At 56.5% G+C, this 25,758-nt stretch overlaps 1 protein-coding gene and 1 long non-coding RNA gene across 3 annotated transcripts in view; one reads left to right on the forward strand and one right to left on the reverse strand.

Moving 5' to 3' along the window:
* Positions 1 to 6,679: 6,679 nt before the first annotated feature.
* On the reverse strand, positions 6,680 to 10,119 carry LOC139079944 (uncharacterized). The gene is made up of 2 exons (XR_011533994.1): positions 9,896 to 10,119; positions 6,680 to 8,909 (listed from the first exon to the last, which is right to left on the reverse strand). It is a non-coding gene; the product is annotated as an uncharacterized lncRNA (long non-coding RNA).
* PDXK (pyridoxal kinase) overlaps positions 9,134 to 25,758 on the forward strand; it is a 33,428-nt gene continuing 16,803 nt past the window's right edge. Inside the window, exons 1-2 of one of the 2 annotated variants that reach the window (XM_070597802.1) lie at positions 9,134 to 9,450; positions 20,218 to 20,272. In XM_070597802.1, coding sequence (XP_070453903.1) covers positions 9,364 to 9,450; positions 20,218 to 20,272 — 142 coding nt within the window. In that variant the 5' untranslated portion in view covers positions 9,134 to 9,363. Of the gene's footprint in view, positions 9,451 to 20,217; positions 20,273 to 21,489; positions 21,659 to 25,758 lie in introns of those variants that run through there. The other variant, XM_070597803.1, reaches the window with a different exon arrangement.

Genomic DNA, 25,758 nt, shown 5'->3' on the forward strand with positions numbered 1-25,758 from the left:
GTTTGTTCATCTTTTTTCTTGTTGTGAGGATGAGAGTGACAACTCCCAAGGTCTATGCATATCAGAGCCGAAACCAGAAATCTCAACTTGGGTTATTTTGTAGAAAAAAAAAGAGAGAAAGAATATGTAGTTTTAAAAGAATCAGGGCCGGCCCTGTGGCCCAGTGGTTAAGTTTGTGCACTCCGTTGGCAGCCCGGGGTTTCGCTGGTCGGGATCCCGGGCGCGGACATGGCACTGCTCATCAGGCCATGCTGAGGTGGCGTCCCACATAGCACAGCCAGAGGGACCTGCAGCTAGAATATGCAACTAAGTCCTAGGGGGTTTGGGGGAGAAGAAGAGAAAAAAAAGAAGATTGGCAACAGTTGTTAGCTCAGGTGCTAATCTTAAAAAAAAAATCACCTCCCCTGTGCATCTCTTTTTAAGTCTGGATTTTTCCTTAAAGAATTTGGTTTTCTCTTTTCTTTATTTTTTTTACTCTGCAATTTTTTATAATTTTAAAAACAGCTTTGTTGAAATACAATTCACATACCATTTAGTTCACATTTAAAACATACATTTCAATAGTTTTTAGTATATTCACAGAATTGTGTATCCGTAACAATAATCTAATTTTAGAACATTTTCGGCACAGCCTCCCCCGACAAATCATGTCGGTATCAGCCGTCACTCCCATTCTCTCCCCAAACCCCAGCCACTGGCCACCACTCATCTGCTTTCTGTCTCTATGGATTTGCCTATTTTGGACATTTCACATTAACGGAATCCTACAGTAGGTGACCTTTGGTGGCTGGCTCTGCCTCCTGCCTGTCCTCAGCAAGCTCTGAAGCCCAGGTCCTCGTGGGCTGAGTGCCGTCTGGGCCTGATCCTCACAAAGGCGAGGAGACACCCACGCTCCCTCCCCCTGCTGCCACCGAGCTCCTGGCTGGCCCAGCAGAGTCCAAAAGGGCCTGGGAGTCCTGGTCACGGATGTGTCAGCCACAGAGGGGCCTCTCAGTGCTTCTCATTTGCGTTTAATCACATCTACTGTCAAGGAGGGCGCCCGCCAGTGAGGATGCCCTGCCCAGGATGCCATCCTTGCCTCCCATCCCACAAGTTCCCTGTGTCCAGTGTCCGACAGGGCCAGACAGCAGGAGAAGGCAGCACATGTTGGAAGAAGAAAGCAAAAGGGCAGGTGGAGGGGCAGACTGGAGCGTTCGAGAAAGGAGGGAAAGCAGGCTCTGGGTATGGGCTTTGATGGGCACAGCGCCAGTGACAGCATCCTGGGTCCCTCCCACCTCCTCCATCCACATCCCAGGGAAGCAGAAGGGGCAGGCACCAGCTTTTCCCCGGTGGGATTTCACAGCTAAGGAGGCCCCTCTGGGCACTGGCTGCCCAAGAGGAGCAGACACAACTTTGCACGGGTCTGAGCACCAGCCCACCCCCACCGCTGGGGACCTCCAGGGACAGTGCACTCAGACACTCTGGTTTGGGTGAGGTGCCCAGGCCCCTCCCCAGACAGGAAGGGTCTGCCTTTCCGCCCCCAGTATACTCCCAGCCCACCGGCTCCTCTGATTCTGCCAGCACAGCGCTCCACCAGCAGCTGGAATGAACCAGAACACCAGCCACACCTCGAGTTCTGTGTTTTGTTCTAACTGAATGTTATGTTTTACCAACCTCGGCCAGTCACTTGTGTTTATTTTGCTTAAATCTGAAATGTAAGCTCCTGGAGTGTAAGGGATTTGCTTTCATTACATTTGATGTTGCATCAAGCTTGCTTGCCTTTTTTTTATTGCAGTAAAGTATACAAAATGTAAATTTACCGTTTTAGCCATTTTTAGGTACAGTTCAGCGGTATTAAATACATTCATAATGTTGTGCAACCATCACCATCATCCATCTCCAGAACCCTTTTCATCTTGTAAAACTGAAACTCTGTTCCCATTAAACACCTACTCCCCATCCCCTCCCCCTGCCCCCAGCAGCCTCCAGTCCACTTTCTGTTTCTATGATTTTGACTAGTCTAAGTACCTCACATAAGTGGAGTCATACAGTATTTGTCCTTTTGTGACTGGCTTATTTCACTTAGCACAATGTCCTCAAGTTTCCTCTACGTTGTAGGATGCCAGGATTTACTTCCTTTCAAGGCTGAATAATATTCCGTTGTATGTACACACCACATTTTTCTTACCCATTCATGCCTTGATGGATATTTAGGTTGTTTCCACCATTTGGCTATTGTGAATAATGCTGTTATGGAACGTGGGTGTACAAATATCTGTTTGAGCCCCTAGTTTCAGTTCTTTTGGGTGTATACCCAGGAGTGGAATTGCTGGATCATACAGTAATTCTATGTTTAATTTTTTGAGAAATTGCCTTTTTTAAACCAGTTGATTAATTTGTCCACCCATACACCCACCCATCTGTCCATCCACTGGTCCATCCATCCATCTATTCATGCACGCCTTCCTCCCTCTACCCATCCATGTCTTCCCTCTATCCATCCCTCCGTCCAACATTTATTAACTGACTGCCACCAGGTAGCACAGTATAGATGCTGGGGTGTAGGACTGGTCCTGGCCCTAACGGAGTTGCAGTCTGGTTGGAAAAGCTGGTTTTATCATGCTCGCACTTGTTGTGTGCTTTATGGGAACCATCTCACGAGATTCCCGCAAGAACTGGGTGAAGGACGCTGTTATTACCCCTGTTTTCCAGATGCGGCGCTGGTGAGCTGACGGCGCGCCTTGGGCGTACGCAGTCCTTAGTAAGGACCACAGGTGCCGAGGGGGTGTGAGCCCGCGGCTCTTGTCGCCACAGACGCTGCGTGATCAGGTCCAGGTCAGCCCTTGGCTGAGGAGGACTGGCCTGTTTGGCGTGATTTCAGAAGCAAACAGAAGACCTCTAAAAATCCAACTGCTATAATTAGATTAACCCCTTATATTTGCATAACGTCTATAAAACGCTAGGGACAGGTTACACAAGTTCACATCTAAAAGTGTCTCCTGTGTTTTTTATTGCCAATTTCCAGGGATTCTGTAAAAATACAGATACCTAGTCCTGATGAGGCTGTGGTGAAATTACAACCGGCTGCTGATAGGAGCGTGGGTTAGACACTTCCCTGGAGCGTAACGTATTGGGCGACATATGTGAAGAATCTAGAGCTATACGCTACTCTTTTCACTGATCTTTTACTCTTTTACCTCGAGGAATTTGTACTAAGCAAGTAAGCAGCAATGCACACAAAGATTTGCTTACAAGTAAGTCCAATGAATTATTTATAATGGTGAAAAACTGTAGACAAACTGTCCAAATACTAGAGGATTAGCTAAAGAAATTCTTATACCTTCACATGCTGGGAACGATGCAGCCATGAAAGACCGCTGAGAAATATTGGAGGACAGATGGAAAGTATAAAAATATAATATTATGTCCATACGCAATATATTACAATCGGAATTTTCAAAAACAATCTAACATGGGTATGTTTTTGAGCACTTACCACGTATCATGTAAAAGCAGACAGATGTGCGTAGAAAGAAGACCACACAGAAAGAGGAGGCACGGCCAGTAAAGGCTACGTAGGATCAGAGGGTGGCGCTCAAGGTTATTTCTTCAATGGGATCTGTGAGCAGAGACAGCGCCCCCCCACCCCCCCCACCCCGTGCGCTTAAGTGGAAACTGATTGCACATTTCTACGACCTCTAGGGAGAAAACTCTTCAGATGGCTTGGGACTGTTTCAGGCGGAGCCTGCAGATCAGGGAGCGCTGGGGACGTTGTCACAGGGGCCAGCTCGCTGACCCGAAGACTGCAAGGTGAGCTTTAACCAGACAAGAGTGCTGGAGGATTCAAGTCAAACTACTACACCCAGACAGGTCAGGAAAGAATCCAGAGAGCTCTCCAGTGTTCCTGAAGACACTGGCCCAAACAGCTTTAAAGGTTCAAGACATCTTGGCTATTCCCAAGAGGAAAGCAAAAAAGATAATCCACTCATAAACATACAAACAAACCTGTAATCCAGGCTTTGGGTTCAGTTGCTGCCTCTAAATAAAGACATTCTGGAACTGAGAAACATCCAAAACCCTATCCCCAAAAGGATGGAGCCACTTCTGAAGAATGGAAGGATTTCAAGCTAGATTCTTCACCCCATAAAAATGGTGGCTTGGCATCCATCAGCTGTGGGAGAAAGTGGAATTTTCCATCAGCTTCTGTTCCACCGGGCCCAGCAGAATCCAGGATAAATAATGAAAAGGAAACTTTACTGAGCACTTGCTCGTGCCAGGCCCAGTTCCCCATCTCCACGTGGGGCGGTCTGCTGGACCCCCTCAACATCACTTCGGCGTAGATATTATTATCACTTCTCCATTTGAGGAAATGGGGAAACTGAGTCCAAGAGTTGACGGAACTTGTCACAAGCTGACAGGGCCATCGGAGGATCTGGAATCCAACCTGGGCAGTGTGGCTCCAGGGTCCAGAGCTCACCCAGGGTATTAAATGCATTTTCCTATTTTCTGTATTCTTGATACTCTGGCAACTGGAACCTTTCCCAAGGTTTGCCACTTCTTAGAAAGAACAAACGTGACTTTCACGAGTAAACTAACAATCCGGAGCCCCCATTCCAAATCGTTCTTTTATCAGCTCTTACACGTGGGGGGCACTACCCCTTAGCCATAATCACCACAGGGCCAGGGACCAGGCAACCAGAGACGGACCCTGCCCTGGAGCCTGCCAAGATTATTCAGACTAGTCAGCATTCATCCTGCTTACCTGCGTAGCCTTGCCTTTCTCGTGGGAACCACAATAAAGGCTCTTGCCCATGCTTTCCCCTCACCCCCTCTGCTTCCTGACCTGCCTGGTGCTTCCCCACCCGGCCCTGCGTGGCATGGCAAGCCCGCATCTCTTGGGAGCTGTGCGTGACATGCTATCTTTTCAATGGCAGTTGTCTCTGATCTGTTGACCTCACTATACCTGGATAATAACAAAACCTATGTTTTTAAACGCTCAGCTACCACCTCTCAGCCAAATAAAACGAAACCCACCCAGCACGGCAGGGAGCGGCCTTCTGGAATGTGTTCTAGTCTATGAGGAGGTGTGGTCTGAAAATAGTGGCAGGGCGTCAAAGAAATGCACGGTCTGTAAGGCAAAAGGATGTTTTTAGTGACTGCCTTAGTCCTCTCTGGCTACCGTGACAAAATCCCACAGACTGGGCAGTTTAAATAACAAACATTTATTTTCTCACAGTTCTGGAAGCTGGAAGTCCAAGATCAAGGCACCACGGATTCACTTCCGTGAGAGCCCTCTTCCGGACTGGTAGACGGCTGGCTTCTGGCTCTGTGCTCACGGGGCCTTTCCTCAGTGTTTGCACACAGAAAGAGTGAGCTCGCTGATGTTTCTCGTGCTACAGACACCCATCCTGGCAGATCAGGGCTCCCCCTCATGACCTCATTTAACCTTAACCACCTCCCAAAGGCCCCCCCCTCCAAATACCACCAGTTAGAAGGGTAGGACTTCAACATGTGGATTTGGGGGAGGCAAGCATTCAGTCCACAACCGTGTTTAAGTCACTGAGCCCCGTGTCCTTTGTTGCCAAGGTCAGAGACAGCACTCTGGCCAGGAGAAACCTGGGACAGCGATTGCTTTTTCTGACCCTAAAATCAGTATTCACGGTCTGCTAGTGGGACAGAACATTTGAAACTGGGAGGGGCTCAGAAAATCTGGGACACACGATGTCGTGAGCTGAGCCCAGCCAGTTTGTCCTGTCACGGTTGTCAGGTTCTTTGGGGTCAATGCCAGTCCCTCGGATCATTAGGGGCAAGCTTGATACCTACCAGGTGGTGCAAGAGGGTGAAGCCAGGACTCTGACACGTGTGCAGCATGTCAGCCAGCAGACCCCAAAATGGCCCGGCATGCCGTCGTTTTAGGCATTTGGACAGGCGGTGTATTAGTCAGGTGGGACAGAGTGCCACAGATGGGGCGGCTTAACCCACAAAAACATATTCTCAGTTCTGGAGGCAGAAGCCCCAAAGCAAGGTGTGGGCAGGGCTGGTTCCTTCTGAGGGCCTCTGACCTGGGCTTGTAGATGGCAGTCTTCTCCCTGGATCTCCTCACAGCGTCTTCCCCTGGGTATGAGGACACCAGTTTGCATGAGGGCCCATCCTAAAGACTTCACTTTCGATTGATTACATCTGCAAAGGCCCTATCTCCAAATAAGGTCACATTCTGAGCTACTGGGGCTTAAGACTCCAACATATGGATTTTGGGGAACAATGCAACCCATAAGAGGAAGCTTATACACAAGGTTCACCCTGAGTCGAAGGTGACACCGCTCTGAGAGTAGGATCAGCCAGCCTTTTCTCAGGTCAGGTCGAGGCACCCCCCTGAAGTGGGGGGACACAGGCCTAAGTGAGGTTCCGGACGCAGGGTGCTGCTCTGAGGGTGTTAGGCTGCTGGGCTCCCCAGGTTGGCAGGGCGCAGATGCCTGTCCAGACTTCTGACCAACCACAGATCCTACATACCCCTCATTTCGTTAGAGAAAAATTACTCCTAACACCCCTCACGCAGGAGCCTCTGGAGCTCGGCAGCTGTTGTCCTAACTCTCTCTGGGTGTGGTCTCCCGGTGAGGGCATTTCAAACGCCGCCAGGGTGTAGAAGAAAATGTATTTACACACATTGACACACAATACACACACAATTACACACAATACATCACTGTGTCCAAATGGAAAGCTTTTTCAAAAAAATTACTGAGCGCTGACACAAGGTCACCAAAATCACGGTCATTTTCCAAGGCCCAGAGTCCTCGTGGACACACCACACCACCTCCAGCAACTCAGAGAGCGGTCACTCACGTGCTGTCATGGAAGATGAGCTCAGAGCACAGAGAATTCTCTCAGTTACCTCTCTTCTTTCTTGGTGAATGACTTTCTCGAACGGTCCCCCCCCCACCAGACCCCACCCACTTGCCTGTGCAGCCATAATCTCCCCCAGGGATCCGTCAGTTGGCCACCTCGTCCTAACCAGCTGAGGGCGCCCCCTCAGGGCATGTGCCGCACATTAGGGACAGTGCCCTCTCCCAGGAAAGGCTGTCCACAGGCCTGCGGGGACATGCGAGTGGGTGGGAGGGTTCCTGAGGGGCTCTGCCCCCCACCTGGACACAGAGGTGAAGCAGCCCACCCATGACCCGGCTGGCCAGACCTGGGAGTGTCTTTTCCATAGACTAGCAGTTTCTGGAAGGTCTTCACTGCCTGAGTCATTAAGGAAAGAGGTTTGTCCGTGGACTGGTAACTAGTGGCAACTGACAGTGTTCACAAAAACACCAAATTAACTCAGCTGCCTAAACAGTGCCTCTCAAGCTTGAGTGGTCCCAGAAGCCCCTGGAGAGCTGACAGAGCGCCCTGGGGGCCAGCCTCCAGCAGGCGGACAGGGCTGGGCCTTGGCTAGCTGACCAGGGTGACTAGAGACCCAGGTGACTCTCAGGTGACCAGTTCGGGAACCATGGGCTCTGGGAATGAGGAACCTAGACCTTTCAAAAGCCGAAGGAAAAGTGAATTCACCAAAACATCATTCCCCGGGCCCTCTGTCGAGGAGCAGGGTCCCCGAGCCCCTTTCCCTCTTGGTGCCTGGGAATCCCCTGGCTGAAGCTGTGAGGGGTGGGATGGAGAATGGGGGAGGTTTGCCCAGGGAGAGGGAGGGACAGGAGGTGACAGATCAGGTGGGGAGGGGTGAGGTCAGCTGCTGACAGGGAAGGATTCAGCAGGCCATCCTAGAGCCACGGGCGGGTGACCTCACAGAGCAGGAAGGAGAAAAGGGCAGTGAGTGCAGTGGCCAGAGCTGCCGGCCCTGCGGATTCCCGCCTCTCACCCAGCAGCGTGTGCCACTCAGCCTGCAACTTCTGGTTTCTCTTGCTCAGTTTCCTCATCTGTAAAAATGGGATGAAACCAGGCCGTATAGAATACTGGTGAAGATTAAGTGTGTTAATGCGGGAAAGGAGCTCAGCACATAGTAAGCACTCAATAAATGTTAGGTGTGATTACCTAACAACTAATTATTATTCATTAGGACATTCCTCCTCTTTAAAATCTGGATGGCTGAGGACATGCCTTCCCTCCTCCTTATCCTGTCACCTGCTGGGTCACTGCCTCGACCTTCTCACCAGACTTAGAGGAGGTTAAACACGCTGCCTTGGGTCACCAGAAGAGACCCAAATCACCATGTCTGGAGGTCTGAGACCCGGGGGGTAGCAAGGGGAAGCCGCAGGGGGCGCCTCAGAGGTTGGGGGTGTGGGGTGGGAGGGAAAGGCGGGGTGAGGGGCTGGGGGTTGTGACTTCGGGGCATTGGGTTCCTCCTCGCAGGCCCCCGGCGAGGTGGTGGGGTGGTCACGGGCCACGTGGCCCAGCCCGGGGCACCTGAGAAGGGAGGGCTGGCCACGTGGCTGGGGTTGGGAGGCTGGGGTCTCCAAAGGTTTCATGGTGCCGGGGAGATGTCCGCCCCCCAGACATCTGCGGGGTAGGGCAAGTCCCCTCGTGGCCCCGCGATCGTCAGCTCCGCGTCCCCTCGGTGGGCGCGCCAGGGCGGGCAGGGCGAGCCTGGGTCCTTGGTCCTGCGGGGCGGGCCCGGGGCTCCCGCGTCCCTGCGCCTGTCCGCGCAGTGGCCGGAGGGGTGAGTTTGGATCGGATGCAGGATCCGGGCCCTGTAGGGCGTTCGGCGGCCCTGACGCCCCTGGAGGGGAGACCTGGCACTGCGGGCGCCGCGGCCGGTGGGGAGGCGGTCCCGGTCATTTCCCCGCGCTGCGCCTCCGCAGTCTCCAAGTTCTGCGCCCTCTCCCGCGCGTTTCCTCCATGACTGTCCCGGTCGGACGGGGTCACGGTCCGCCTGCGCCCGGGAATATGGGGCCCGGACGTCAGAAAGGAGGCGCAGGGCCAGGGCGCGCGGACCTCTGTAGAATGAATGAATGGATCAATGACTCAATGAATGAATGAACGACGCAACAGTGCCCTTAGTGGGAAAAATTAAAAGCGCAAACCCGGCTTTTGGAGGGTGGCTACCCCACCCACGTGCCAGGAGCGCAGAGTGACGTGGTCGCCGCGGCCCAGGGGAGCGCGGTTTCGATTTTCTCCGTCCCCGGGGAGGAGCGGGGTGGGCGGGCCTGCGCGATGGCCCGCCCCCGGCCCGCCCCCCGCGCAGCGCGGGACCCGCGGGTTCCCAGCAGCGCTGAGGTCAGAGGGAGGCGGCCTGGCGTCCGAGCCGAGCGCCTGCGCCGAGCGGGGCCGAGCGGGGCGGCCGGAGCGGAGCGGAGCGCAGCGGAGGGCAGCGCGAGCGGAGCCGGAGCCCCCTCCAGCGGCGGAGACGCTGACGCCCGCCCGGCCCCGCGCCGCCGCGGCAGGCCCGGCATGGAGGAGGAGTGCCGGGTGCTCTCCATCCAGAGCCACGTCGTCCGCGGCTACGTGGGCAACCGGGCGGCCACGTTCCCGCTGCAGGTACGCTCCACCCCGGCCCGGCCTGGCCGGCCTTACGTAACCCGGCTGGTGTCCCCGCGACCAGCAGTGCGGGCCCGCTGCGGGGTAGCCGCAGCCGGGCCGAGTGACCTTGGCCGGGCCACCGAGGCAGCCGCAGGTCCTAGTCTGGAGTGCGGGGTGCCCGATGCGGGCTCCGGAGGCGGGTGCTTTGCGGGGGCGGGGGGCACACTCGGTGGGCCCCTGAGGGTGGGAGGGAATGGGGGGCGGGAGCGATTAGTTAGGCTGGAGCCCCCGCGCACGAGCTGTGCGCGCTCGCCAGCCTCCGCCCCTTCCCTCCGGCCCGGCCAGCTGCGGGCGGGGGCTCCCTGGAGGCGAGAAAATGCGTCGCAGCGGCCGGGGCGTCACGCGAGCGGGGGTCCCCGGAGCGGAGGAGGAGAGAGGATAGGCAGGTGCCTGCAGTGCTCACCTGCCGGGCGCCCCGGATTCTGTCCCTGCCCGCTGTGGGAGGGAGGAGTAAGCTCATGGATAGTGAAGCCCCCGGGCGAGCGGCTGACCTTCCGGGAGGTGGTCCCCCGGGACGGGGATGGGGCAGACGAGGCCTGCCTGCAGATGTTAGCTCTGAAGAAGAAAATCCCAGAAACCAGTTCAGTCCCATGCAGGGTTTGACTTTAGAAGCCACCTTCTAAATGTGTTAGGCTTTCCTTACTGGCCATCCCCACCAGCTCCCCTCGCTCCGCCTCTGCCTCGTGTGTCTGTCCTGGTTGGGCGCTCACCCCATCTCATTGTGGCTCACTGACCGGCGCCCAGTCCTTCCTGTTGCAGCCCCAGGGTTATGGCTGCGTGGCCCTTGAAGGCACAGGAGGAGGCCTGGGTGTGGCGGGGTGTCGTGCTGGGCCAGAGGCAACGCTGGGGTGACCAGCACTTCCTTGCCTTGTTGGCCTGTCTGCACAAGGTGATGACTCTCCTGTACTGTTCACCTTTGGCTGGTGTTTCGGGGCCTGACTCCGGGCTAGGAACAGGTCTCGGCAGGTCCCATGTCCCCTGCTGTGCATGCTTAGTCCTTTGCTGGGCCCTGCAGGACATAAAAGGCCATGGGTCACTAACACCTGCGGAGTGCAGGCTGGCTGGAAGGACTGTAGGACGGGTTGGAACTGCCTCCCAGTAGAGTTTGAGGGCTGACCTGAGGCTGCGATGCCCGGCGCCAAGGGGGAAATAGTGGAGCAAAGACTTGCAGGTGGAGAGGTAGCAGGGTTCAGTCCAAAGCAGGGCGGCCGCCACTCATCGGCAAGCACCATTGAGAAGTGTGCGGTGCTTAGTGGACAGTCCTGTCCTTGCCCCTCTCACTCCAGCCAGTGGGGAGCTGACTCCCCAGAGTGGTCAGGGTGCTAGCCTGGGATTGTCCCCCAGCCCCCGCTCTTGGCCGCTGCTCTGGATGGACTGCCCGCCCCTAGCCCCTCGGGGAGGGGAGACTTGGCAGTTAGGTGGGTTGTGCAGGCAGGGCCACTGGGGGGAACTGTGCTTGCGGGGGAAGGTGTAGGGCAGCCTGGGAGGATGGGACCAGGCTGGGCTCTGAGAACAGCTTCAGCTCCCTCCCCAGCGACAGGAGCATCCCAGCACGGCGTTCGCCAGGGTGCCGTGGGACCCGCCCCTGGCAGAGGTGCACGGGCCCCTGCTGGCTTCTCCATGCCCTCTGCCCTGTCCTCCTCCCCATCCACCTGTTGCCATGCCCTTTTCCTTTTCCACGGGGCAAACTGTCCCTTGCTCAGCTCTTCCCGGGTCCTGCAGTGGTGTCCCTTGTTCCTGAATTTCCGGGCACACACTCTTAACTTCCACACCTACTCCGGGGGAGGGGACTCCTCCAGATTGCCACCTGGGGAAATAAGTGCCTCTTAAGGACCAAGCTGTTGTTATTACCTGGGGTCTCCCCAGTGCCCAGCATCCTTCCCTGTGGGCTTGACGGCCACAGGCTGGGGGGGTGGAGAAGTGTGTCATCTCCTCCCTCCTGTCATCCCTGGGGCAGGAGTGACCCCTCTGTGTCTGATTTAATCTCCCTGCATTTTGCTCCCCTCGACGTTTGTGAGGCCCAGGAGGAGCATGGCGGGCGGGTGTCACGGAAGGCAGGGCCTGTTCACTAGGGTCGTGACCTTGAAGAGGCCACCTGCTGCCTGAAGCCCTGTGGTGCCTCCTCTGTGGAATGGGTGTGAGACCTGCCTCACAGGCTGTTTTAGGACCGGGGGAGATGGGGAGTGAGCAGTCTCTTGGAGGTGCCGGCTGCTGCATGAGGTGGGCCGGGGGTGCCTTGCTCACCTCCCAGCATGCAGAAGGACCAGGCAGGAAAGGGCGCTGGGTGGCACCCACATGTGCCTGGGGCGCCTCGTAGAGGCCGGGACCGCTGTCAGGAGTGGGTGTGGGTTGGGTCTTGGCTTCCTTCCCTGCGTCCTTTGCCCTAATGACCTCCCCCTCCTCTTAATTACAGTAATAAGATGTGGTCTTGAGGGATGGGGAGAGCAGAAGAGAGGGGGAGGTGCAGGGCTGGTGGTGCTGAGACCACGCTCCCCCGCAGCCGGGCCTCAAACAGGCCTCTGCTGGTGTCTTCGGGTGGCCCTGACAAAGTGCCACGAAGCAGGCGGCTCAACAATAGAAGGTCATTGTCTCGCAGTCTGGAGGCTGGAAGTCCACAATCCAAGGGTCAGCAGGGCTGGTTCCTCCCGAGGCCTCTCTCCTTGTAGATGGCGTCCCTGTCCCTCTGTGTGTGTCTGTGTCCTGATCTCTTCGTCTTATTAGATGACCAGTCAGATTGGGTTACAGCCCACCCTAGTGACCTCATTTTACCTTTTACCTTAATCCCCTCTTTAAAGACCGTTTCTCCGAATACTGCCACATTCCAAGGCTCCAGGGATTGGGGCTTCAACAGAGGAATTTGGAGGGGACACAGTTCAGCCCATCACAAGAGCAGTTTCCAGACGCTTCTTAGTCCAGAGGACACTTTCTGCCCTTAACCCCTGAGCGCTTCCTTGACCCAAGTCTGGGTTCCTTGTCAGTCTGCACCTGCTTCCTTTGGCCCCGGCTGCTCGGCTCTTGTGGGATCAGTCTGTTAGCGCTGCAGGATGCTCCCCAGGGTCCCACGCGGGCATTTTGCTCCCCCACCCCCACGTCTAAGCCCCACTGCAGTGGGGAGGAGCTGGGAGATGGGTGGGGGTGGCCTGCTGACCGGCTTGCAGCAACCTCACCAAGTGCGGCGTGGGCTGGGGTGGGCAGAGCCTGGAAATGGCCTTGGAGTCCCGCACTTGCCAATTGCAGCCGGGTTTCCATGCCTGGACACCCAGAGCCGTGCTTAGGGGATTATATTCTGAGTTTTGATGGTCACCCTATAGCTCGAGACTCCAAAGGTACGCCTGTTCACACAGCTGGCTGTGGGAAGAGAACTTAGAAATGGTGGGAGGAGGTGGGCTCTGTCTGGGCCCCCCAGATCTGCCCTCCTGCTACTCAGAGACTGGAAAATGCATGTGAGGGGTGCCAGAGAGGCCACCTGTGGGGACTGACCCCGCGGCCCCTCATCTGGGAGTTCTGGCTCAGAGGCCTGGCCCTGCCTTCTGAGCCTTTTTCAGCCTCCTCGGCAGAGTGAGAGCAGTCCCCTTGGCAGTCAGGAGTGCGGGCTCCCAGGGGGCTGCCTGGACGGAGCTCCGCCCACGGTGCCAGCACAGCTGCTTCGCGATGAGCGTGACACTGATTTGTGCTGGCTGGACGCCTGCGGCTCTGGGCTTCAGGGCCGTGGTTCCCAAACTGCTTTTGGCCAGGTCCCCAAAGCACACCGCTCGCTCGCGGTGTCAGGCCGGCAGCCCGGGGCAGCCGCCTTCCCGGGGAAGAGAAGAATGCTGTACAGCAGAGGAAAGAGCAGAACCTTGACCTTGTTTCTGGATTTCTTTCTGGGCTCGAGTCTAAAGTACCTTTTAGTGGCTGAGGGGAACGTGTTATTGTGACCAGCAACAGAGGAGATAGAGCATGGGGCAGAATGATCCGGTGTTTGCAGAGCGCAGGGAGGGTGAGGGCAGACCCGTGACCCCATCCCCTCCTCACCGCCCCCTGCATGGAGAGGGGGCTGCCAGTCAAGGGCAGACAGGCCGTGTGACATGTTGGGGACAGCCGTCTCTGCGGGGCTGAGGGCTGTTTCCAGCAGAAGTTCCTGTGAGAGATGAGAGGACGCTGGAGGAGGATTGAGCAGAATTGTAGGCTGACCGGTAACTGGTAGAAGGGACATGGACCCCCCAGGCTGATCTAGATGACAGCAGTCACATGACACGTGTTCCCTCTTTTCTAATTCCAATTTCCTATGAAAGTGGCTAACGTCTTGCAAAACAAGCCACGCAAGACAAGCCACCGAGGATCTTAATGACTGTGACCCTTGTCCCTGCCCGGCACTAACCACTCTCCCAAGGGTGGTCTGGGCAGGTGGGGCCCTGCCTTGGAATATTCCAGAGCTTCCCCACTCCTGCTGTTCTGAGCACCCTGCCTCCCCAGTGAGGGCAGATCGCCTGGCTGCCGAGTTAACCTCACTGCCGGCAGAGTGGGCTGGCGGTGCAGCTGTGAGGCAGCCGTCTGGCTGCGGGGAGCATGCGTCACCACCCAAGGCTGAGGGACCGGAGCGTGGCTTCAGGCCCCCTGGCACATGTAGCCGCCCTCGAGGAGGGACACTTTGCCCAGGAGGGCAGCCTGAGGTCTGCACTGGGGCAGAGGACGGGAGCCCGCGTTGACAGCCTCTGGCTACCGTGGCGCGTAGAAGTGGAGAGGTTGATCACCTCCTTGTGTCCTGGCCATCACTGCTCTTTGTGTCTGCACGACTCCGGGCCGTTTGACAGTGCTCTCCCGGGTGCAGTCTGCGCTGACGGTTGCCGTGTTTCCCCCGCGCGTTGGCAGGGCTCGGAAGCTGGAGCCAGTTCCGAGCCATCCCGCCAGCCTGGGACTCAGGCCGTGTGTTCGGACTCCTCCCTTGGCGGGAGACTGGCTTCTCCCTGTGTGCCGTGCGCCTGTCCACACTTCTCCTCCAACAGCAGGTGGGGGGCCTTGCCACATGCCAGACATTGATTAGGGGTGACAGGCAGCATATCCGATGCTAAGACCTCTCCAGAAATGCCTCCGGTTTTGGCTGGCTGGGAGTCTCTGTGGCCCCTCTCAGCTATGAGAGCCCTGGCTGCTCGGCGTCAGCTGTGCTTGCGTGGTCTCGTGTGGCAGGTCTTCCTCAGCAGCCGCAGGGGGTGGCGGCACGTACTCGGGGGAGCGGGAGCTTGCTCTGTCGCGGGCACTCTCGGCCGAGACTCCCAGCCCTTTCTGAAGTGGGAGTGGGTTTAGTGGTGGAGCCCGAAGCTGGGGCTTTGGCCACTGCCAGCCTTCATTCAGAGGCGCTTGGGAGGGACTCACAGAATGGGGGTCTGGGCTTCCTTCCATGGGCAGTGGCAAGCCCTTGAAGGTTGGGGTTTAGCGGGATACACCAGGGGGTCGGGGGAAGGGGCAAGGAGAATGGTGGCGGGGAGACCATTCAGACTCACAGGAATGGGAGTGAGGATCCTGAACCCGGCCTGCAGGCTGTCCTTGCAGAGATGGGGCACGGAGACGCTTCCCCGGGCCCCTGACTGGGGTGGGGTGGGGAAGCTGGAGGCGGAGGGCAGGCACCACCAGGGTCAGCCAGGGCAGTGCTGGGAGGGGGAGCCGCTCGCCCGGGGCAGCAGGGGTTGGTGGAGGTGGGGTCCATCCCTGCCTCTCAAGGCCTCCTTCCCCCATCCTCCCTGGTCTGGATTAGTCAGTTCTTCCTCTTTTTTCTTAAAACAAGTCTTGTCTGGATGTTTTTGCCGTGTGCTGGTGAATGTTAAAAAACTGTCTCGGGGTGGGGGAGGGCCAGTTCCTGTGGTGTGAGTACATCCACCCGGCTGACGGTAAAGTGCTGGCTGGGGTTGGAAGAGATGCCCCATGGCCTCCATTGGGTAGAATCCTGCCATGCCAATCCAACGGACGCGGAAGGCTCAGGAGCCTGGCTAATGGTGAAATACAGCGGACTAATTAGGGGGTGGTGGGGCTCGGCTATTTCTTATGTTTGCTTAAGATGTAATTTATATGTGTGGTTTCATGACTCAGTTCTTAGTAATGGCTGTGTGTAAAACTCACTTGCAAATTGCATTGCTCACCATGTGGCCTGCATCCTCAAAGCCTGCGACGATGTATTGGTCCTCCTCTCATTCGCATCGCTCCGATGTCCTCTTCTGCCCGTCAGCTGGAGACGACTCTGCGTCTAAAGGGTTCGTGTTGTTGGACCAGACTCGCTTAGCTAATCTCTGGTTTGCCACAGGACAGAATCACGGGAGAGACTGTCAGATTTAGAGGTTCCGCCCACACTCCCGTGGGGTTGTGCAAGGGTGAGCCAGGGCCACTGGGACCATTCTTAGAATTCTGAGAATTTGCAGGAGCCCACAGGCCATTGAGCTCCAAGGTTTACTGTAAAACTGTGTGGTTCTCACCCGTGAGAATACTTAGACCAGCAGTGCTCTCCCACAAATTGGCCCATATGGGGTGGTCTTGACAGGCAGGAGGGTCCACGGGGCACCCTGGTCTGTTGCCACATGATGTGATTCGCGTGATGGCTGCCGAGGTTACAGGAACTTGATCTGCCCGCACGCCGGCCAGGCAACCGTTGGGGAGAACCCGGCTGCTCACGGTGTGTGGGTGGCCAGGACACAGCGCTGACCCCTGGCCGAGGATCAGTCTGTGTCCGGGTCCCCTGTGGGTGGGGGAAGATGAGGTGTGTCAGGCAGGGCCAGTCCAGAAACAGAAACCAGAGTGATTAGTTTCACAGAGAATTTAATAGAGACAGCTGTTAAGGCAGATATTGGAAGAACAGAAAAGGGGAAAAAAAGGGAACATGAAAATTTAGTGGAGGAGGCACCTGCCGGCAGCTGATACCACGGGATCAGAGAGAAGAGATTGTGGTCGTTAGGAGCTCTGGGAGGAGGGGATCCGTGGGCGGGGGGGGGGGGGGGGCGGGGAGGGCGGTGACAAGGCATTCTGCCAGCGATGGGAAATCCAAGAAGTGGATTTAGCTGCTGCTAGAGGAAGCCCATCACTGTGCAGGAGCAGAGCGCTGGGATAAAGCCACCTGGAAGGGGCAGGACCCTTCTCTTCTCCCAGTGTCTCTCTCCCTCCCTGTTGCAAATGCCGTTGGGAGCCACTGGCTGAGCAGGGATGTGATTTCCAGGGTCGCAGCCCCAGCATCACAGGGCGCGTTTGAGCTGCAGACTAGATTTAAACCACAGGACTCTCCTTCCCCTGGGGTCTGAGGGCTCCGTGGTGGAGCTCGGCCCCTCTACGTGGTCTTTCTCTGAGTCTCGCTCAGCCCCGCACCTGCCGTTTGAGAGGTGCACTCACACTAGCATGGGACACTGACTAGTAAGCTGATGTCGCTGCTGGTATTTGAAATGGAGATGCCAGCCTGGCGGCTTAGCTCTCTCTGTCTTTTAAAAGCGGAAAATAGCGACTTCCAATTTGCCAGCTCCAAAGGATTAATTATCTGCACATCCAGAAGCAGTGGAGCAGGATATTTTGGCAGGATTTTCGGGATTTGTGTCATCATTGCTTCCAATCTATTTCCTCAGAATTGATTAGAATTGTAAAGCATTTGAAATACTGCAGACTATATCCGTGTATAGGAGGCCGTGAAATCTGGCAAGTCAATTTGCAAAGTGCCCATCTTAACTTCTTAGTTAAAAAGACTGTTGACTTTTGTTTTATTATTTTAAGTCCTGATAATACCGGCCTAAAATTTTTAAGAAGACTTGTTAAATACGAGTCATAAATGTATAGCTTAGCGATTTCACAAAGTGAGCACTCCATGTCCCCGCCACCCACGTGAAGAAGAGACTGCGCAGCACCCAGAAGCCAGCTCCCGGTCACGCCCCCGCCTCCCCGCTCTCCTCGTTGCCCACGCCAGAGCTTTGCCTGTTTTTGAACCTGGCGAGGAGGCTTGAAGGTTGGTTGGTGGTGTCAGATGAAGGGGAAAAGAGGGTGGTGAGTTGACACAGAGGAGAAGGCAGGGACGGCCAGGGCAAGATGGCGGAGGGGAGGGCCCTGGGACCAGCTTCTCCCCTTGGTTCTCACTCCCTGTCTCTCTGCCTCTCTCTCATATACGCACAAACTGAGTTTGTTGAAACCTCTCACCCACCGTCTGCCCCCTCCCTGCCTTGTCTCTGTGGACCAGGATTATAAAAAGGTCCTTTGTCCTCCTTTTCCTGGGGTTTGGGGGAGGGCGAGGGTCTCAAGGGCAGCGGCCACGTTAACTGGAAGTCCTGGCTGTTGATCGTTGAGCCCCTCAGCGCCCCTTGGCCTCTTTCTCCGCAGTCCCCGGCCAGTCCGTTCTCCGTCATCATCAGTTGAGCTCTAGCCGTGACCCCGATCCCCACACCCCGGGCGGGGCCGAGGTCTGTGGTGGCCCTTGGTGGCCTCAGCTGTGGAAGTGGACGTCCCAGGGGCGCCCGGCTGAGACCCGGCTGGCTGGGAGGGAATGGAGGGGAGACTGGGCACCCCCTGTGGGGGGCTAGGGCCTAGAGCAGGGGACGAGGATGGCAGACACAGACATGGGAAATACGTGTGGTGTGTGTATCAAATCAGCGAATACTCAGTAAGCCCTGCTCTGTCCCCACGTGTCCGAAAGAACAGGTCCTGCCCTCCTGGAGCCCCAACCGTCACAGAGGGCAGCGGCGACTGACCCGCAGCACGGATGCAGTGGGGCCTTGGAAGTGGAGAGGGGGTGATGGAGCTGGGAGAGTTGGGGAGAAGGTGGAGGACCCTTCCAGGCAGCCTGGTGCAGGCAGGCGGCAGGGTGGGCCCCGTGTGCGCCCCAGGGAGCTGCCGGGATGGAGCGGCCAGCAAGGGGTGTGCTTCCCTCAGGAAGGGTGTTGGGAGGTGGGGGGTAGCTCTGAGAGGCCCTGCTGGTGGCCTGGGTGGCATGGAGCAGACAGAGATGGGGAGGCAGAGGTCCCGGGACTCAGCGAGCTGCGTCCCGGATTTCCAGGCATGGTTGGTCCTGTTCACGCTGATCCTGGCGGATGATGTGGTTTTCGTGGTCTGGCCTTGTGGGGGGACAGCACTCCCAGTTTAGTCCCACGTCCCAGCTGTGGGCAAAGCCAGAGCCTCCGAAAGGAAAGATGATGACCTTGTCCCGGTGGTGGGGGCCGGCAGGACAGCTCAGCTGTCAACACACATGGAGCCCAATTTAAACACCTGTCTGTCATGACGTGGTTTCATGTGGCTTCAAAGTCGGGGCCGGCTGAGAGCTTGTTTGCACTCGAGTGTCCAAAGGGCAAATGGTGGACGGGTCCATATATGAGCCCCCAACCTCCCCTGGTGACGTCGTTCATGTAGGGGTGGGGGATGCGAAAGGAGGGCCTGAGTGATGTCCCTCCTGTGCTGATGGCCCCGAGGCCACTCCCTTTGCTCTCGGGGGTGGCTGCCTGGTGCCCACAGGTCTGGAGGACCTGGCCGGGCCCTGGTACACGGCTCACGCTGGATTGATTTGCTCCTGGGTGTTTGGGCCTCGCGTCCTGGTGGGTGATGGCTCATGGCTTCATCCCCAAGCACAGGGCCCTGCACCTGAGGCCTTTGTGCGGCACTGGGTGGTGGTCCTCCAGCAGTTGAGATGGCTGGCTCTGCGGAGCGATGCAGTGCACACTCTGAGAGGCAGGGAGGGAACCACACAGCAGGGCCATCGTCCTGGGTCCGCCTGCAACAATGTCAGTGGGGGCCAGCCTGGAAGAGGCAGGTGGAAGAAGCCTGTGGGGCCTGGCAGGGACCCAGGGTAAGGGTGGCACATAAAGGCCAAGAGATGGGCTGAGAAGTGTCCTGATGTCTGCCCCCTCTGACAGCCATTGGGTGCGGGGGCCCCCACAGAGAGTGTGCCTTGTCCCCCCGAGGGATCTGCAGTGTCCTCTATGTCATAGCGTCTGAGAGAATCAATACTGAATGAGCGTGGACAGTCAGAAGAGTAAAGATGAGCACCAGGAAGGCTCTCTCTGGTTCTCGCCCTCTCACCACGAACACCTGTCAGCATTGGCTTCTGAGCCGTCCGGGCCATTTCTTCCCTGTCATTAAAGGAAGAGCTCCCACCTTCGTCCACTCAGCTCTTCGCTCAGTGATGGCTTTAGCTTTTCGCCGTCGCCTGCTCTGTATGCTCTGTATGCACCCAGGCTGGGTGCCTTCTTTTTCCCCAGCTGACATGTGATGACAGAGGGGCTGCCAGCCAGGCTCCTGGGGAGGGAGCGGTCAGTTGTGTCCCCGAGTGGGGGAGCCCTTGGCCTTCCCTCCTCGTCCGAGTGGGGGCTTGAAACCTCATACCGCCCTTCAGCACCCTGACCAATGGACGGCTCGTGGGTTTCTTTGAGCACTTTCGTTTGGTGGGATTCCAGAGGGATTGAAAGTGCTTCATTGAGTTCCAGCAGGAGGGCCGTGGCCTCTGAGTTTCTGCCCTTTGGGCTGGTTGCTTCCCAACATATTTCCTAAATAAAGGAGTGAACAAGCTCATCAGCAGACATGTACAGCACTGAGAGTACAAATACCTGGCCCAACTCGGGGAGACCCTCCTGTTCCCCACGTCGGAGACCCTCCAGCCTGTGCCGGGGACCTGCACTCGCCCGGCCTCAGTCCACTCCCCTCCTTCAGCCTGGCCCCAGGCCGTCGGTCATCGGGCACCTGCTGTGGGGCAGCGGGCCGCCCGGCTCTCTCAGACCTGGTCCTTCTCTGTGTGTCTTGCAGGTTTTGGGGTTTGAGATCGACGCGGTGAACTCTGTCCAGTTCTCAAACCACACAGGTAAGGTGTTGACCTCAGCGTCATCATAGAGCTGAGTGTGGGCATGAGAAACGGCCCTGTAGACATCTGGGGTCCCACCCCTTATGTGACAGGTGGGGAAATGGAACCAGAGGGCTGCCCAGCATGGGAGGGCGGGGGCCGCGGTCTGGCCTGCTGCCTCTGAATCTCCACTTGGCTGCTTTGGAGCTGGGTGACCTGGGGCCTGTGGCATAACCTCTCGGTGCATCAATTTCCTCCTCCGTAAAACAAGGACAGTGATCCCAGTTCCTACTCTAGGGCTGTGCTGTCCTCTGAGTGATGTGCCAGCTCATGCCCCCCGCTGTCTACTGAGGTGACACCGCGGGCCGTGGGGAGGGCCCCACATGTTCATGCTGCTGGTGCACAAGTGGGTGGATCCTGATTTCTCTATTAAAACCAGTGCCTGGGGCAGCTTGTGTGGGTGTCTCAGTGCACGAGGACCCGAGGATTTCTGTGCATGGACTCCTTGAAGCAGAGTTGCTGGCTCAAGGGTATGTGAAGGTCACTACCCTCGGAAAGCCCTCGAGTTGTCAGGTGAGCTCCTGAGCTCGGGCTGCGTTGGCCCGTGATCCCCACACCGTGCAGAGCGGGAGAACAAAGCCTCTCGGTTCTTGGAGACGTCGCCATGTCGCCTCTTCTGAAATTACCTGAACCCAGGAGGAACCCCGGGAGCACAGAACGTCCCAGAAACAGCCTGGCGTTGGTGCCAACAGGATACGAGGGCAGGTGCTTCAGGGTCAGCCCGCACGGGGAAGATTTTCCGTAATTCTCTTGGGTGCGATTCTTCTTGGAAGGGAGGGGGTGTTGCAATCAAGAGGGAGCAATTGCATGCCGGGCCCTGGTGAAAAGGCTGTGGTCCTTTCCTGCCTTTGCTTCTGCCGAATGTCCAGGGTGCTCGGAAATGTGGAGAAGTCCCAAAAAGTTTAAGTCAAAACAAACAAATGAAAAGTCGAACTCGATCCAGCGAACTTCCCTGAATCCTTTGTGTTTTATTGGCTGTTTTAACCACCCTCTTGCCCTCTTGTTTTTTTTTTTTTAAGTAAATAAGCCAAACTGGCTTGGACATTAAACAATGGAGTTAAATTTATTGCTGAATGTTATGTTGTGCCACGATCAGCATTTGTTCAGCTAAGCAAAGACCTGGCCTAGAAACTCCTGCGCCCTTTGCGCCAGATTCCGGGTGAGGACGGGAGCTTCTGGGGGCTTCACTAGTGATTGGCTGTCTCCTGGGCTCCCGTGGAACCTTCTCAGTTGGTGGTGGACGGGCCGTCCTGAGGGCTCCCAGACAGAAGGGGGCCTCTGGTCTGCCCCTGGAGGGATGGATGGATGAAGACAGACTCCCTCCCGCATGCTTGGGAGCCCACGCAGGTATGGGGCTGGTTAGAGCCAGGAGGAGGACGGGGGCTTCCCTTCCAGGGGGGCCCACCCCTGTGGTCCTGGGAGTCCCCCGGGATAGGGAAGAGCCCGCTGCCCCCACCCCAGCCGCCCCCAGATGCTGTTCAGTGCCTGCCTGGCCAGGGGACCCCTCAGGCAGCTCCCATCTGTGGGCGGCTCTGAGCACCTTGTGTTGGGCCCACGGCGCTGTCTGTGCAGCCTAACTGGGGCCTCCAGGGCAGGCCTCCCCGGGGCCACCCTGTGGCTCAGGTGCCACCACCCCAACCGGGAGTAGCTAGGTGAGGCCTCACTGTGCCCCTGAGCCCAGGTACCCCTTTCTGCTGTTCCCCTCCCCCCTGCCCACACTCTGCTGCTCAGAACTGAGGCTGGTGTTTCTTTTATCCCAGCGCCCATGGCAGTGTGGCACTACGTGCCACAGTAGTACCTGGGGAGCTGGTGGTGAGGACACATAACTCAGCCGCTCCCATGCAGCCCCACGGCCGCCATTCCCGGGGAGTAGAGCCAAATCGCTCCCTGTGTGTATAGGATGCCCATGGTGACCTGTCTGTTCTGTCCTGGGCTTTGGACCCAAGAGTACTTGCTATTTTTACCTTTTTTTTTTTTTAAGAACAGAGGCGCTTTATTATTTTTTTTACTGCACTCACCTCCAGCAAGCATCTGTTAAGGCTTGTCTATACGGGGAGAAAGATTTACTGCATGAGTCGTGTGTGAATCACCCGGTTAGAGAGGCTGTCCCCATTCATGAGCACCCTTGTCCAGCACTGTGCTTCTCGAGCTGTCTGGCAAAGGCCTCGCTGTTGTGTTAGTTCCACCATGGGTCCTACTGTGTGCTCGGTGCTCAGCTCAGGCTATGCATGACCGGCCTTGAGGGTTCAACCACAATCTGTCTATACCCTGCTCCACAAGCCTCCCCATAGATCCCACAGTGGGACGCCTGAGCCATGTAGAGGCTCTGACCACTTCAGCCTGCTTCTGCTTGTCTCCTGGGGTCGGGGTCGCCCGGTATAGCAGCTCTGGTCCCAAGTACGCAGTCCTGCCAGCCGACATCCTGCCCACTCTTCCAGGTCAGAAATCCCTTTTTTCTTTTTAAACAACATCTTTACTCAGATATTTACATGCCGTGGAATTAATTCTCCCACTTGAGTGTGCAATTCACTGGTTTTTAGTGTAGTCACAGAGTTGTGCGACCATCACCAGTATATTTCCAGAACACTTTCATTGCCCCAGCAGAAACCATACCAAAGTAACTCTACCTGTTAGTGGTCCCTCCTCATTCCTCCTCCTCCCAGGTGCTGGCAACCACCAATCCACTTTCTGTCTGTGGCTTGCCCGTTCTGGACATTTCACGTAAATTGGAATCATACAATAGATATGTGGCCTTTAGTGACTGGCTTCTTTCATGCAGCCTAATGTTATCAGGGTTCATCCATTTTTAGCATGAGTCAGTATTTCATTCCTTTTTAAGGCTGAATCGTATTCCATTGCCTGTATCTACCACATTTTGTTTATCCATTCATTCAGTGATGGACATTTGGGGTTATGAATCATGCCTACTATGAATCATGCTACTGTTCCACAAGTGTTTTTGTGGACATGTTTTCAGTTTTCTCCTGTTTTTACCGAGGTATAGAATTGCTGGATCAGATAGTAACTCTGTGTGTCGTTGTTTGAAGAACGGCCAGGCTGTTTTCCAAAGTGGCCACATTATTTTACATTCCCACCAGCGACGTCCAAGGCCTCCAGTTTCTCCCCGTCCTCCCCAACACCTGTTACTATTTGTCTTTTTTATTCTAGCCATCATAGTGGGCATGAAGTGGGATGTCATTGTGATTAGAGTCAGAAATCACTCTTAAGATTGAGGCCAGAGAGCCTGCTTCCTGGGGGAGCAGGTACTCCAGAGCCGGGCTGGCAAGCTTTCCCTATAAAGAGCCAGATGCTAAATGACTGAGGCTTTGCCACTCTTGTGCTGTTGGAGCACGAAGCAGCCAGAGAACAGTGAGTAAAGAAGTGGGTGCAGCCGTGTTCCAGTAGAGTTTAAACTTTATTTATGGACACCAGAAATGGAATTTCATATCATTTTCACAAATCATAAAGTATTCTTGTTTCCCAACCATTTGAAGATGTCATAACTGGTTCTTAGCTTGGAGGCTGTACAAAAACCCGTGGCTGGCCAGATTTGGCCCAGGGGCCATGGTCTGCTGCCTCCTGATCTCAATCAGGGTTTCTGGAATTTGTGTGTGTCTGAGAATCGCCTGGGGCCTTGTGAAAACTGAGTGCGGGGCTCCAGGGAGTCTGGCTCGCGGGCCTGGGCAGGGCCTGAGAATCTGCATTCCGGATGCTGCAGTGCTGCGATCAGCGTCCGAGACCCCCGTGGATGGGGAGGGTCTAGGCTGATCATGAGAGGTGGCTGGGTTGGGGTAGGCAGGCTTTGGGAGCTGAGGGAGGCTGAGGGAACGTTTTCAGGGGGCAGGGATAGCCCTGGTGTTCCTAGGGTGGATCCCCACTGTGCCAGGGGTCCCCAGGACCACCCCCAGTTTCGGTGACGGGCTAGGAGGACTCACGGCTATGCTGTCTGACGGCAAAAGGTAACAGAGAACTCAGCGCAGGGAATGGAAGCATGAGGGGAGGTCGGGGACACCAGGTGCACGCTTCCAGAGCCCCTCCCACGGAGTCACGCAGGACGCACTTAACTCCCCAGCGAGGAGCCGTGACAACACATGTGACATGTCGTCTACCGGGGAGCTCGTCGGAGATCAGCGCCTGGGATTTTTATGGGGGCTGGTCCTGTGGGCAGCTTCTGCTTGGCGTGCACCGAATTCTCGCCTCTCAGGCAAAGCAGGTGGCGGCACAAAGCACATTGTTCTTGCAAACAGTGGCCTCTCTTCTCAGTTCTGCTAATGGGGGAATGCAAGTTACAAGACGCCAGTGGGGGCCGGCCTTGCAGCTGGCCTTTCTGGGGACAGCCGTCTCAGGATGGCTCTCTGCTCAGCTTTCCCCAGCCCGCATTCTTACAGGCCCTCTTTCAACAGGCAAGGCCCCCACCCCAATTCATTTTCTGCCCTCTGGGACGTGGGGAGGCTCCCCCAGGGCCTGCCTTCCAGGGCAGCGCCAGGCTTTGAAGCAGCGCCTGCCCACCCAGTGTGCTCAAGTTGCTCCTTCCGCACAGGTGTCCTCGAGCTGCCTGTTAGCCAGGATCCCTGCCCCGGGGACAGCTGGAAGAAACTGGTGGCACTGGAGGTCAGTGGGCAGGGCAGGCCCAGCTGGCTTGGCGCTTACAGTTTTTAGTGTGACCAGCTGCCAGGCCAAGTGGTGAAATCCTGGGAGGAGAGGTAGCTGGTGTGGACACCAGGAGCCTGATGGCTGGGGACAGGCTGGGGACAGTGAGGGGCCTTCCCAGCAGGCTGGGGCGGGACGGGCCTGCTGGGCCCGCTCTGGCTGCCTGAGGAGCTGTGTCCCTTGGGGTCACTCGCTCGACCTCTGCAGAGTTTGTTTTTTCATCCATAACCTGATGGGTTGGAGAGAGGGTCCAAGTGCCCCTCCCCTGTTTCAGAAGGGTCTGGAAGGCTCTGGACCTGTCCTGAGCCGTGGAGAAGGAGCAACTGGGCAGGAGGGCTCAAAGGTGTGGACCAAGCCCCCTTGTCTCTTTGGGAAGCCGGCCTCACCGAGGGGCTGCGTGCTCTGCGTGATTCCCTGCATTTGAGACCTGGAGGTCTGTGTGACTCACCTTTGTCACTGCGTGTTACGGGCCGAATTGTGTCCCCCCAAATTTGTGTGTTGAGGTCCTAACCCCCAGCACCTCAGAATGTGACTGTATTGTGAGATGGTGATTAAGGTAAAATGAGGTCACGAGGGTGGCCCTCGTCCCACCTGACTGGTGTCTTTATGAGAAGAGATCAGAACACAGATACACAGAGGACACGTGAGGACACGGGAGGAGATGCCGTCTACACACCCCAGGAGAGAGGCCTCCGAGGAACCAGCCCTACCCACACTTTGATCTTGGACTTTGGCCTCCAGAATTGCTGTTGGAGCCGCCCGGTCTGGGGGACTTTGTCACCGCCGCCCTAGGACAC

Source organism: Equus przewalskii, chromosome 27 (genome assembly GCF_037783145.1).
Source record: "Equus przewalskii isolate Varuska chromosome 27, EquPr2, whole genome shotgun sequence".
NCBI classification, from domain to species: Eukaryota; Metazoa; Chordata; class Mammalia; order Perissodactyla; family Equidae; genus Equus; species Equus przewalskii.